The 14298-nt window shown below is 48.3% G+C and overlaps 1 protein-coding gene across 18 annotated transcripts in view; it reads right to left on the reverse strand.

Annotated features, from left to right (window-relative positions):
• LOC140425085 (uncharacterized) overlaps positions 1–11577 on the reverse strand; it is a 243230-nt gene extending 231653 nt beyond the window's left edge. For all 18 annotated transcript variants that reach the window (XM_072508976.1, XM_072508973.1, XM_072508975.1 and 15 more), the window contains exons 1-3: positions 11447–11577; positions 9939–11159; positions 8774–8842 (exon numbers count right to left, since the gene is read on the reverse strand). In XM_072508976.1, the coding sequence (XP_072365077.1) occupies positions 8774–8842; positions 9939–11144 (1275 nt within the window). In that variant the 5' untranslated portion in view covers positions 11145–11159; positions 11447–11577. The remainder of the gene's footprint in view (positions 1–8773; positions 8843–9938; positions 11160–11446) is intronic.
• Positions 11578–14298: the final 2721 nt, after the last annotated feature.

Raw genomic sequence — 14298 nt, forward strand, 5'->3', positions numbered from 1 at the left:
AAATGTTCAATGTTATCTTCTCAAAATAACTGTTCCCAACCTGAACACACACCGAAGCCCAGTACTACCCAAATAATCAAGTTCTTTTGTTGATCTTGTGTTTCCAAGCAACTGAACATGTCTCAAAGACTAAGATCACATGCAAGTCTATGTTTGAGATATCAAGCAGTGGCAGCTACTTAGAAATAATGTTAATGATTTATTTCCTTCCGGTTCTTAATTTTAGTCGAACAGTTATACATCACAAAATTTATTTAAAAAACAAGAGAAGTTGAGCTTCTAGTCAAGAGGAAGAAGGAAGCTTAAGTAAGGTTGAGGAAGCAAAGATCTGGGACGGCCCTAGAGGGTACAAGGTAGCCAGGAAGGAACTCAAAAATGGACTTAGGAGAGCTAGAAGGGGGCATGAAAAAGCCCTGGCGGGAAGGATTAGGGAAAACCCCAAGGCATTCTACACTTGTGAGAAATAAGAGGATGATCAGAGTGAGAGTAGGGCCGATCAGGGATAGTGGAGGGAACTTGTGCCTAGAGTCTGAGGACATAGGGGAGGCCCTAAATGAATATTTTCCTTCAGTATTCACTAGAGAAAGGACCTTGTTGCTCATGAAAACAGTGTGAACCAGGTTAATAGACTCAAACAGGTTGATATTAAGCAGCAGGATGTGCTGGAAATTTTGAAAAGCATCAGGATAGATAAGTCCCCTGGGCCTGACGGGATATACCCAAGGTTACTACGGGAAGCAAGGGAGGAAATTGCTGCGCCCTTGGCGATGATCTTTGCGTCCTCACTCTCCACTAGAGTAGTACCGGATGATTGGAGGGAGGCGAATGTTGTTTCCCTCCTCAAGAAAGGGAATAGGGAAATCCCTGGGAATTACAGACCCATCAGTCTTACGTCTGTGGTGAACAAAATATTGGAAAGGATTCTGAGAGATAGGATTTATGATTATTTAGAAAAACATAGTTTGATTAAAGATAGTCATCATGGCTTTGTGAGGGGCAGGTCATGCCTCACAAGCCTCATTGAATTTTTTGAGGATGTGACGAGACACATTGATGAAGGTCAGGCAGTGGATGTGGTGTATACAGATTTCAGTAAGACAGTTGACAAAGTTCCCCGTGGTCGGCTCATTCAGAAAGTTAGGGGGCATGGTATCCAGGGAAATTTGGTTGTCTGGGTACAGAATTGGCTGGCCGAAAGACGACAGCGAGTGGTAGTGGATGGAAAGTATTCCGCCTGGAGGTCAATGACCAGTGGTGTCCTGCAGGGATCTGTTCTGGGGCCTCTGCTCTTTGTGGTTTTTATAAATGACTTGGATGTTTATTATTGCTTAATGGGGGGTTTGTATATTGGGGGAATTCGTGATGTGTGGTAAGATGTGTATTTATGTGTTCTTTGTTTTTCTTTTCTCTGTAAGGGTTTTGTTGAAAATATGTAAAAATTTGAATTAAAATATTTTTTTTAAAAAAATAAATGACTTGGATGAGGAAGTGGAAGGGTGGGTTAGTAAGTTTGCCGATGACACGAAGGGTGGTGGAGTTGCAGATAGTGTTGAGGGTTGTTGCAGGTTACAACAGGACATTGACAGGGTGCAGAGATGGGCTGAGAAGTAGCAGATGGAGTTCAACCTCGATAAACGTGAAGTGATTCATTTTGGAAGATCAAATTGGAATGCTGGATACAGGGTTAAAGGCAGGATTCTTGGAAGTGTGGAGGAACAGAGGCATCTTGGGGTCCACGTACATAGATCCCTCAAAGTTGCCACCCAGGTTGATAGGGTTGTTAAGAAGGCGTATGGTGACTTCCGGTTGTGGATATGCGGAGCTAAGCCGCACATTCGGCGGCTCCCACTAAAACTGACTTTTGTGGCAATTGTTTCGACGACGTCCAGTGTGGGAAGGGGTTAGGAAGGTCCCCCCCCCCCATAGTATATGGAGTGGACCAGGAGTGGAGCGGTCAAAAAAACCTTTTTGGAGCAGCGAAAAGTGCGAGGGAGAAAAAACAAGATGGTGGTGGGCGGAGATCAAGCGGCATGGGTGCAGGAGCAGCAGGAGTTTCTCAGGCGCTGCTTTGAGAGTGCTAGCGCCAATGCTGACGGCGATCGAGGGGTTAGTGGAGAGCCAGAAGGCCCAAGGGGCGGCGATCCGGGAGGTGCGGGAAAAAGACTCAGAGAACGAGGATGAGACCTTGGGCCTGGCGGTGAAAATGGAGGCACACGAGGCGCTGCACAAGAGGTGGGCGGAAAGATTCGAGGACCTAGAGAACAGGTCGAGGAGGAAGAATCTTCGGATTCTGGGTCTCCCTGAAGGGAGTGGAGGGGGCCGATGCCGGGGCATATGTGAGCACGATGCTCAACTCGCTGATGGGTGCGGAGGCCTCTCCAAGTCCCCTGGAGCTAGATGGGGCTCATCGGGTCCTGGCGAGGAGACCCAAGGCCAACGAGCCGCCAAGGGTGGTAGTTGTGAGGTTTCACCGTTTCGTGGATAGAGAGTGTGTCTTGAGATGGGCCAAGAAAGAGCAGAGCAGCAGGTGGGAGAATACGGAGATCCGAATCTATCAGGACTGGAGAGCGGAGGTGACAAAGAAGAGAGCTGGTTTTAATCGGGCCAAGGCGGTGCTCCATCGGAAGGGGGTTCGGTTCGGAATGCCGCAGCCAGCACGATTGTGGGTCACGTTTCAGGATCGACACCACTACTTTGAAACGCCTGAGGAGGCTTGGACCTTTATACAAACTGAAAAGTTGGACTCAAACTGAAGGTTTGTGGTTGGGGGGTGCTGTCGGCTGTATACAGGGTTTTAACTATGCGTAAGGAATGTTCCACGGGTTGGGTGATGGATGGGGATGGGGGAAGAGATCTGATGGAGAGACTGTGAGAGAGTGTGGGTGCCGGGGCTGGAGGGAGGGGAGGCCCGGGGATGGGGGAATTGGGATAAGGCTGCAACAGGAGAGGCGCCAGAGGGGGCGGGGCCGGTTCAGGAAGGCGCGGGCTTTTTCCCGCACCAGGGAAGGACGGAGTGGGGGTTGGAGGAGCGCACACTGATTGCTGGGGAGGAGGGGGAAGAGGGGATTCCCACATGGGGGGGGTGCAATGGGACGGCGGGGGAGGCCGGGGTCAGCAGGAGTCAGCTGACTTACGGATCAGAGAGATCAGCGTTATGGGGGGAGCAAAAGAACTAGATACGGATCTAGCGGGGGAAGGGGGGTAAATAGGGTTGCTGCTGCATTGGCCGATGGGGAACTGGAAACAGAAGAGGTGGTCGGGGCGGGGGTCCCCCGTCTGGGGGACTGGAGAGTGCGGGAGGCGCGGGCACAGGACTGGCCTAGAAAAGGAGATGGTTAGGCGGCCGGGGGGGGGGCCCAATCCAGCTGATAACTTGGAATGTGAGGGGCCTGAATGGGCCAGTTAAGAGGGCCCGAGTGTTCGCGCACTTAAAGGGACTGTAGGCAGACGTGGTCATGCTTCAGGAGACACATTTGAAGGTGACAGACCAGGTCAGGTTAAGAAAGGGATGGGTAGGACAAGTATTCCATTCGGGGCTGGATGCGAAGAACAGAGGGGTGGCAATACTGGTGGGGAAGCGGGTGTCGTTTGAGGCCAAGAATATTGTAGTGGACAATGGAGGTCGATACGTGATGGTGAGCGGTAGGTTGCAGGGGACGTGGGTGGTATTGGTAAACGTATACGCCCCGAACTGGGATGATGCTAGATTTATGAAGCGCAAGTAGGGGCGGATTCCGGATCTGGAGGCAGGAAGCTTGATAATGGGGGGGTATTTCAACACGGCGTTGGACCCAGCAATAGAACGCTCCAAATCTAGGACGGGGAGGAGGCCGGCTGCAGCCAAGGTGCTTAGGGGGTTTATGGACCAGATGGGGGGGGGGGGGGAGTAGATCCGTGGAGATTTGCTAGGCCCCTGGCCAGGGAATTCTCTTTTCTTTCCTCACGTACACAGAGCCTACTCCCGGATAGATGTTTTTGTTTTGAGTAGGGCGCTGATCCCGAAAGTGGAGGGAACGGAGTACTCGGCCATAGCCATCTCAGACCACGCCCTGCACTGGGCGGAGCTGGAGTTGGGAGAGGAGAGGGACCAACACCCGCTGTGGCTTCTGGATGTGGGATTACTGGCGGATGAAGTGGTGTGCGGGAGCTGCATTGAAAGGTATTTGGAGGCCAACGACAACGGGGAGGTGCAGGTGGGGGTAGTAGGGGAGGCGCTGAAGGCGGTGGTCAGGGGAGAGTTCATCTCCATCAGGGCTCACAGGGAGAAGAGAGAGGGCAGGGAAAGGGAGAGGTTAGTGGGGGAGATCCTAAGGGTAGACAGGAGATATGCAGAGGCCCCCGAGGAGGGACTACTTAGGGAGCGGCGAAGTCTTCAGACGGAATTCGACCTGTTAACCACAGGGAAGGCAGAGGCACAGTGGAGGAAAGCACAGGGGGCGACATACGAGTATGGGGAGAAGGTGAGCCGGATGCTGGCACATCAACTCCGTAAGAGGATGGCAGCGAGGGAGATAGGTGGAGTCAAGGATAGCAGGGGAACTACGGTGCGGAGTGCGGTGAAAGTAAATGAGGCATTTAAGGACTTTTATGAGGAGCTGTACAAATCTCAGCCCCCAGCGGGGGAAGAGGGGATGCAACGATTTCTAGATCAACTGAGGGAGGAGCTGGTTAAAGGACAGGGGAGCATGCAGGCGGGGAAGGCCCCAGGGCCAGATGGGTTCCCGGTTGAGTTTTACAGGATGTATGCGGACCGGTTAGCCCCGTTGCTAGTGAGGACTTTCAATGAGGCAAGGGAGGGGGGGGACCCTGCCCCCGACAATGTCCGGGGCGCTGATCTCTCTGATCCTGAAGCGGGACAAGGGCCCACTGCAATGTGGGTCGTATAGACCGATCTCGCTCCTCAATGTGGATGCTAAGTGGCAAAAGTGCTGGCTACGAGAATTGAGGACTGTGTCCCGGGGGTGATTCATGAGGACCAGACGGGATTTGTAAAGGGCAGGCAGCTAAACACCAATGTGTGGAGGCTCCTAAACGTTATTATGATGCCATCGGTGGAGGGAGAGGCAGAGATAGTGGCAGCTATGGACGCGGAGAAGGCCTTTGACCGGGTGGAGTGGGCGTATCTCTGGGAAGTGTTGCGGAGGTTTGGGTTTGGGGAGGGGTTTATCAGTTGGGTTAAGCTCCTATATAGAGCCCCGGTGGCGAGTGTGGCTACGAATCGGCGGAGGTCGGAGTATTTTCGGCTGTATCAAGGGACGAGGCAGGGGTGCCCCCTTTTGTTTGCATTAGCAATTGAGCCAATGGCCATGGCATTAAGGGAGTCCAGGAAATGGAGTAGGGCGGTCCAAGGGGGAGAGGAGCATCGGGTGTCGCTGTATGCGGACGACCTGTTGCTGTATGTGGCAGATCCAGTGGAGGGGATGGTGGAGGTCATGCGGATCCTAAGGGAGTTTGGGGACTTCTCGGGCTATAAGCTCAATGTAGGGAAAAGTGAGCTCTTTGTGGTGCATCCAGGGGACCAGGGAAGAGGGATAGACGACCTACCGTTGAGGGCGGCGGAAAGGAGCTTTCGGTACTTGGGGATCCAGATAGCTAGGAGCTGGGGGGCCCTACACAAACTTAATTTGACGCGGCTGGTGGAGCAGATGGAGGAGGACTTTAAAAGATGGGATGTGTTGCCACTCTCGCTCGCGGGCAGGGTACGGTCGATTAAAATGATGGTCCTCCAGAGGTTTCTTTTTGTGTTCCAGTGCCTTCCTATTATGATTACCAAGGCCTTTTTTAAGCGGGTAGGTAGGAGCATCATGGGTTTTGTGTGGGCAAACAAGACCCCGAGGGTAAGGAGGGGGTTTCTGGAACACAGTAGGGACAGGGGAGGGCTGGCGTTGCAGAATCTGGGTGGCTATTATTGGGCAGCCAACGTGGCAATGCTCCGTAAGTGGGTAATAGAGGGAGAGGGGGCGGCATGGAAGAGACTGGAGATGGCATCCTGCAAAGGGACGAGCCTGAGGGCGCTGGTGACGGCATCGCTGCCGCTCTCGCCGACAAGGTGCACCACGAGTCCGGTGGTGGCGGCAACGCTAAAGATCTGGGGGAAGTGGAGACGACATGGGGGTGAGATGGGAGCCTCGGTGTGGTCCCCGATCCGGGAGAACCATCAGTTCGTCCCAGGAAGGATGGACGGGGGGTTTCGGAGCTGGCTTCGGGTAGGGATCAGAAGGATGGAGGACCTGTTTATAGACGGGGCGTTTGCGAGCCTAGGGGCGCTGGAGGAGAAGTTTGGGTTACCCCCGGGAAATGCGTTCAGGTATATGCAAGTGAGGGCGGTTGTGAAGCGGCAGGTGAGGGGATTCCCGTTGCTCCCGGCACAGGGGATTCAGGAAAGGGTGATTTCGGGTGTATGGGTCGGAGAAGGCAAGGTTTCGGCGATATATCAGATGAAAGAAGAGGAGGAGGCTTCGGTAGAGGAGCTGAAGGGCAGAGTGGGAGGAGTTGGGGGAGGAGATCGAAGAGGGTCTGTGGGCTGATGCCGAGAGTAGGATTAATTCCTCTTCCTCATGTGCCAGGCTCAGCCTGATAGAGTTTAAGGTTATTCACAGAGCGCATATGACAGGGGCGAGGCTGAGTAGGTTCTTTGGGATGGAGGACAGATGCAGGAAGTGCTCGGGAAGCCCGGCGAATCACGCCCACATGTTCTGGTCGTGCCCGGCACTGGATGGGTTCTGGAGGGGTTTCGAAGACTATGCCCAAGGTGGTGAAAGTCCAGGTCAAGCAAAGTTGGGGGCTGGCATTATTTGGGGTGGCGGACAAGCCGTGAGTGCAGGAGGCGAAATAGGCCGGTATTCTGGCCTTGGTGTCCCTGGTAGCCCGGCGGAGGATCTTGCTCATGTGGAAGGACGTGAAGCCCCCCCAGTGTGGAAGCCTGGATAAATGACATGGCAGGGTTCATTAAGCTGGAGTGGATAAAGTTTGCCTTGAGAGGGTCTGCGCAGGGGTTCTTCAGGCGATGGCAACCGTTCCTAGACTATCTCGCGGAGCGTTAGAATGAGGTCGGTCGGGGGGGGGGGGTAATTTGGGCGGGCGGGGGAGGGGGTTTTCCTAGGGATACTTGTAAAAAAAAAAAAAAGTATATGGGAGTGTTAATATGTGCAGGAGAAACCCATTGTATAAGTTCTGTATTATGTTTGATTGATATGTTTATGTTCTGTTCTGGTCTTTTCTCTTTTTCTTTTCTGTTACGGGGAGGGGGGGGGGTTTAATTGGTTGAAAATTTTTGTTGGAAAAACTTTGAATAAACATTTTTTTTTTAAAAGAAGGCGTATGGTGTGTTGGCCTTTATTAACAGGGGGATTGAGTTTAAGAGCCCCGAGGTTTTGCTGCAGCTGTATAAAACCCTAGTTAGACCACACTTGGAATATTGTGTCCAGTTCTGGTTGCCTCATTATAAGAAGGATGTGGATGCTTTGGAGAGGGTACAGAGGGGATTTACCAGGATTCTGCCTGGAATGGAGGGCATGTCTTATGAAGAAAGATTGAGGGACCTAGGGCTTTTCTCACTGGAGCGAAGAAGGAAGAGAGGTGACTTGATAAGAGATGTACAAAGGTGATGAGAGGCATGGATGGAGTGGATAGCCAGAGACTTTTCCCCAGGGCGGAAATGGCGGTCACGAGGGGCATAGTTTTAAGGTGATTGGAGGAAGGTATAGGGGAGATGTCAGAGGTAGGTTCTTTACATAGAGAGTGGTGGGTGCGTGGAATGCATTGCCAGCAGAGGTGGTGGAATGAGTCATTAGGGACATTTAAGCGACTCTTGGACAGGCACATGGACAGCAGTAAATTGAAAGGGTGTAGGTTAGGTTGACCTTAGAATAGGATAAATGGTCGGCACAACGTTGTGGGCCGACAGGCCTGTACTGTGCTGTACTGTTGTATATTCTAGCTCTTCCTTTCGAACCTGGACTAGTTCTCTAAAAGCACATTATTTTATACTTACAGTACTAAGCATCTTAGTCTCAGAAAATTACTACGGTCCTAATAATTCTTAAACTGTTTACACAAATCTATTAAAACAAATTAGAGGAATACGCTCAGAAAAAATTCAGTCAATTCACTTAAAATTAGCAATGTGAACTGTAGCAAAACTCAAATTTAATTTATAGAAGTGTATGGTACACCAAGTGCAATGAAACCTCAATTATGCCTAGAATCAGAGGGAAATTTATTGCTGTGTAACAGAAATTGCCAGATCAGAATCCCAAGGACACCCATTTTTAATAATGGCAATTCATCCAAACACTGGCAACCCTAATTAACCCCATTGTTCTATTCAAACAATTAAAAATACTCCAGTGCTGTACCTTTAGAATAAAGGTTCTCAAAAAATGTCCAAAAGATTGCAATTTAATAACCTAGGATAGGATATTTGTTACCAACGGATTTACGTCCTTCCAATTTCAAAGTAAGATGGTTATAATCCATACCCCCTATGAGATATTCTATTTTAGAAGATTTACTGGCAGCCCTAACACCACCATAATGACTTTGGCTACTTTCCCCAACATCAACTGCCATGAACGTTCTTACAAATAATGAAGAAAGTAGAAAATTACTATGTGGATAATCGAGGCTCCACTGTATTTGAAAGTATGTAACATTATTGAGACACTAATGTATTTAATAATAGCATATTAACTGTTGAAATTCAGAAATAAAGTTATCAAAATGTTCTTACAGGGGAAGTGTTTAATTATAAAGTTATTGAAACTGTCCTTACCTTTTTGTGTTTAAAGCCAAGGAAGTGCATCTGGAGATTCAGAGCAGATGTGCAAACTACCTTGCAAACCTAGAATAAAAATACACTTTAAAAAATATCAAACTATGAATTATAATGTCCTCCATTTTTGTTTGTACTAACTCAAGAGGTCTGGTTTATGCAATCAGCAGTTTGAACAAGGGCAATATTGAGCATACCAAAGGTTCTAAACACTTCCAGCTTCATTAACAAACCATATCCAACAAAACATTCCACCCTCATTATATTCAGTCGAAAAAAGATATGTTCATTGCTTTTTTTCCCTATTTTTAAAATAAATTTAGAGTACCCAATTATTTATTTTTCCAATTAAGGGTTTAGCATGGCCAATCCACCTCGCCTGCACATCTTTTGGGTTGTGGAGCTGAGACCCACACAAACATGGGGATGGGGATAATGTGCGAACTCCACATGGACAGTGAACTGGGGCCGGGAACAAACCTGGATCCACAGCGCCGTAAGGCAGCTGTGCTAACCACTGTGCCACCCTTTGTTCACTGGTTTCTATCCAAAATTGTTTATCCACTATATCCACCAAGGCAGTTGGAAATAAAATACTTTAAAAATCCTGCTGTAAAGCCAATATCATTACACAACTAAATTAATCTGAACATTAGCTACTGTATGGAAACAATGCAATTTTATACAGCATGTCATAACATAACCTAAATCTGAGATTAACTTCTTTATGAAAAGTGAAATAATTCATGTAACAATTGCCTGCCTTATAGTTGATAAATATGTCTAGAGATAACACAGATGTGCAATAATTGTATCTTTTGTTTAAAAATGATATTTTTAAATATAAGTTTAGAGAGCCCAATTATTTTTTTCCAATTAAGGGGGAATTTAGCATGGCCAATCTACCTAACCTCCGCATCTTTGGATTGTGGGGGTGAGACCCACGCAGACACAGGGAGAATGTACAAACTCCACACAAACAGTGACCCAGGGCCGGGATCGAACTTGGGTCTTCAGCGTCGTAGGCAGCAGTGGTAACCACTGCGCCACCCCTACAATATCTGCATCTAATATGGTGGTAGCTCAGATTTTGTAGATCCAAAAAAGTAAGTAATATATGAAGTAAAATGTCAGCGAGTCTCTCTGCAAAAGCTTAAATACTTACATCACACCAAAACATAGTCACAGATTTGCCCTCTTTGCCAGCAAGAGATCCATCACTTTCAGGCCACCCTCCACTGGCAGGCGACTCTGCACTCTCAGGTGGCAATATTAGATCTGTATCAGCTTGGACTTCATCTTTATTGAGCACACCTGCCATCTCATTTTCAGTTTCTTGGCCGTCATTTGCATCATTGTCAACATTCATTGGTTCGTTCTCACCAGTCAATTCTGGTTGAACTTCATCTGCAGCCACAACATTTACCTTTTCTTCTCCAACACACTCTGCTTGGGATTTTAGCTTGGCAAGTACACCTTTAGTGATAGTTTGTCCTGAGGCACTCTTGGCTTGCAACAGGTCACTGCTGGCTTTAACAATTTTTCTGGAAATCTTCGAGGCAAGCTTTTTCTGTTTCCCAATACAAGTTGGCAGTCTCTTTCCAGTAAGAGCACCTGTTTTTCCAGTAAGCTTACTAGCTCTTCCACCAGTTAGCTTTGGTTTGACATTGCCCACAGCTGTCTTAGCTGCTACTGCTCTACCACCAATGGTCCGAGGGTTCACTTGGGTTGTGGCACTCATAACTTGAACTTTTTCATCATTACCAGTTCGATTTTGGACTGACTCATCCTGAGCTGCTTCTTGTTCATCACTGATAGGCATATTTTCAACATTGGTTACTTCACTCAGAGCATCATCATGTCCTGCACTAGTAGTCTGATTGTCAACTTGGCCAACCTCACTTTCAGATTCTTCTTGTTCACCACTGATGGTCTGGTCATCATCTTGGCAGACATCACACTGAAATCCTTCTTGTTCACCACTGGTGGTCTGTTGATCATCTTGAACGACATCACACGGCAATCCTTCTTGTTCACCACTGGTGGTCTGTTCATCAACGTGGCCGACATCACACTGAAATCCTTCTTGTCCACCACTGGTGGTCTGTTCATCATCTTGGCTGACATCACACTGAAATCCTTCTTGTTCACCACTGGTAGTCTGTTCGTCAACTTGTCCGACCTCATTCTCTGCTTCATCATGTATATCATCAATAGTATGAATTTGTCCTGTCTCACTCTTAGCTGCATCACTTGAATTTTGCTTTGCATTTTCTTTTCCATAATCAATAATGGGCGTTTGGTCGGCATCACTTATGGCCGTATCATTTCCATCTTGGATAGCTTGGGCAACTTCATCTGTCTCACTCATGTTTCAAAGCGAAATCTACAACAAATTGAAATTAGACTTGTTTTATTTCAGTCATTTAAAACTCAGCTAAATCGCACTCAAGCACACGTAACACCCAAAGGTGGAAATATCAGATGATCTGTTTCGTTTTTTGGGGGAGGGGGGCCTGGTCAGCGGCACAGCATTCCCTGTGGTGGAAGCTCCTCCTCACGAGTGAAAGCGGGAGCCGTGCAGCCCCTCACAAGGCCGTAATGCGCCGCAACCACAACCCGCGCTGCCCTCCAGCCTTCCCTCCGTCGCCCGATAACATTGATGCCAAACACCTTTCAATTACAATCCCTCCTGCCGGGAAATGGAAGAAAAGCCCGCGATCACCCAGGTGACACCTCAAAGCCGAACCCCGCAAACCGTCCGTCGGCGACCCCGACTATTACTTCCGGCACAAACGTCACTTCCTCACCGCTCGCCGGGGGAGCTGGGGCATGGCAGTTCTCTCCTCGCGCATGCGCGGTGGTCTGCTCTGGCTGACAGGTGGTCTCGGTCCTGCGGTCTAACTGGAAATGAAAGCAGTGTTTCAGTGTGAGAATTCCTCCCTCCAGCATCACTTAAAAACACTGATCATAAAGTCGAAGGGCTGGAAATTTAGCAAAAACACCAACATAGTTATTTGTGCATGAAAGAAGCCCCAAATATGGGCTCCTACTGCACACTAAAGATACAGAGGGTACACAGTCTAGTAATGGATCGCCAATAAGATTTCCAACCCTTGCTACAATAGCAAGCGGCCCTTATCAAACTCACAAATTACATTCTGATTCTGGTAACCTGTTCCTCCACCTTTTTGGCCTGTCTGTAACCTTAGACACAATTGACCACACTGCCCTCTTGTCATCCAGCTGGGTAAAATTACCCTCATCTGATTTTGTTCTTAGCCATTGTCCTCACCACTTGTCCTTTAAGTCTAATGGACAAAGACTTGAGTGAGTATAACAGACAGTGGGTTTAGTTATTCACCCAAGATCCGGCTGGACCACATAAAGCAATATTGTTCTCATCTAGCAAAACTGTTGACTGTTCCAGGATCATCTGGAATGCAAAAGTAATCCCTAGAGTCCTTTCCTTACTCCTCACTGATTTCTTATATTCCTCTCCACTTCGCTCCCAGCAAGAATTACAAGGAGTTCATGAATTTCTTGGTCACTAAGTTTGAAACTGATTTCTGACATTTTCCTCCCTTCCCCTAGCCCAGTGGCCAAACCTTCTCTAAGGTTTCTTCTTGCCTTAACCCTGAATTCACATGTTTCGCTTAGTTCCTCTCTCATCTCCCTCCATACTCTGGGTGGTTAGATGCATTTGATGCTGGTATTGACTGAAACCAGTACGCAGAAAGGATGCGTTACTTCTGGGCGAACAACATGATGGAGAACGAGTGCATTCGTGGTGATCCTGAGTCTCACATACCCGGCAGCGCCAGATAGGCAATAGTTCAACATTCTCATTGCATTTCTGGCACAACACTTTAACCCAACCTCATCAGTAATCGTTCAAATATATTGGCTTAATAGGGTGGTTAGGTCCCCTGATGAGTCTGTCACCAAGTTCATATCATGGCTATGGAAGATAGCCGAATTATGTGAATATGAAGCTGCTTTATCCAATGTTAGGGCTGGTTTAGCTCAGTGGGCTAGACACCTGGTTTGTAATGCAGAAAAAGGCCAGCACCGCGGGTTCATTTCCTGTACCAGCTTACCCAAACAGGCGCCGGAATGTGGCGACTAGGGGCTTTTCACAGTAACTTCATACTTATGACAATAAAAGATTATTATTATTATGTGCCTTGCGATCGTTTGGTCTGCGGTGTAAATAAAATGGAAACACAGAAAAGCATTTTGAGACAATCCCCCTGACTTTTCAGCAGGCATTGCAGATCTCCTTGTACCGGGAAAATGCGGAACACAGTGTCCAAGAGATACAAAGGGTGGGGGTGAATGTTTTGGGGTGTCACCCCTCACATGGTATCCCATGGCCCAGACCGAACGCCATGATCACTCTGGCCCCTGGGTGAAGAGCTGGCCGCCGAAACATGCAACACCACCGGACTCAGCTGAAGGTGATTCCAGCCCGTGTGCGATGTGTGGATGCCGGTCTAGCCATGCTCGCAGGCTGCAGAAGGGGCAGGTGTCCCGGTTGAGGTAGACGTCAGCCCCGGGGGCCAGGCCTTGCATCTGGTTAACCAAGAAGAGGCTGAGGATGAGGCTGAGGTGCTGCAGAACTGTATAGTATTGCCCCTGTGGCCCCTATTTGCATTCCGAGGCAGGTGAATGGCCATATGCTCCAAATGGAGTTGGACATGGGAGCTGCCATTTCTTTTTTTTTAATGTTTTTATTGGTTTTCACATTTTTATGTTACACATTTCAGTTCATAGGTTGAAATTAAATGAAATGAAAAAATGAAATGAAAATTGCTTTTTGTCACAAGTAGGCTTCAATGAAGTTACTGTGAAAAGCCCCTAGTCGCCACATTCTGGCACCTGTTCAGGGAGGCTGGTACAGGAATTGAACCATGCTGCTGTCCTGTCTTGGTCTGCTTTCAAAGCCAGCGATTTAGCCCTGTGCTAAACAGCCCCTACACTTACAGGTTGTTACAAGTTACAGGTTGAAAAACTGCACAGAATACCAAGTAAAAAGAACAACCAAGGAGAAATTAAAATTATAAAAGACAAAAACCAACAACCAAAGATGAAAACAGAAGCAAACAAAGATCACTATACATATTTACACGTACTTGTCTCTCCTGTGGCCGTGGTCTCCATTTGGCCGGTCTGCCTCAGTTGTACTCCCCAGGGTAGCTCGAGTGTGTATTAACTGGCGTGTTTATTTTATTTTATTGTTTATTTTTGTTGTTCACTGTGGTTTTCCATTTGCCCTTGTGCCTGTCCCCTGCGGCTCTGACCCTTGTACCTCGCAGTCTCTTTTTTCTGTTGTGAGCTTTCGCCCCCACCCCCTCCCCACACCTTCCCTTCCCCCACCTTCCCTTCCCCAACCTTTCCTTTTCCTTTATGTTCCGTGGTTTGTCTGTGTCTTTCTCCCCTCCCTTAGCCCTGGTTCTTCGGTTGCTGGCTACAAACAGGTCTTGGAACAAGGTGGTGAATGTCTTGTGGAAGCCCTCTTCCGA

The sequence above is a fragment of the Scyliorhinus torazame genome, chromosome 6, assembly GCF_047496885.1.
Source record: "Scyliorhinus torazame isolate Kashiwa2021f chromosome 6, sScyTor2.1, whole genome shotgun sequence".
NCBI classification, from domain to species: Eukaryota; Metazoa; Chordata; class Chondrichthyes; order Carcharhiniformes; family Scyliorhinidae; genus Scyliorhinus; species Scyliorhinus torazame.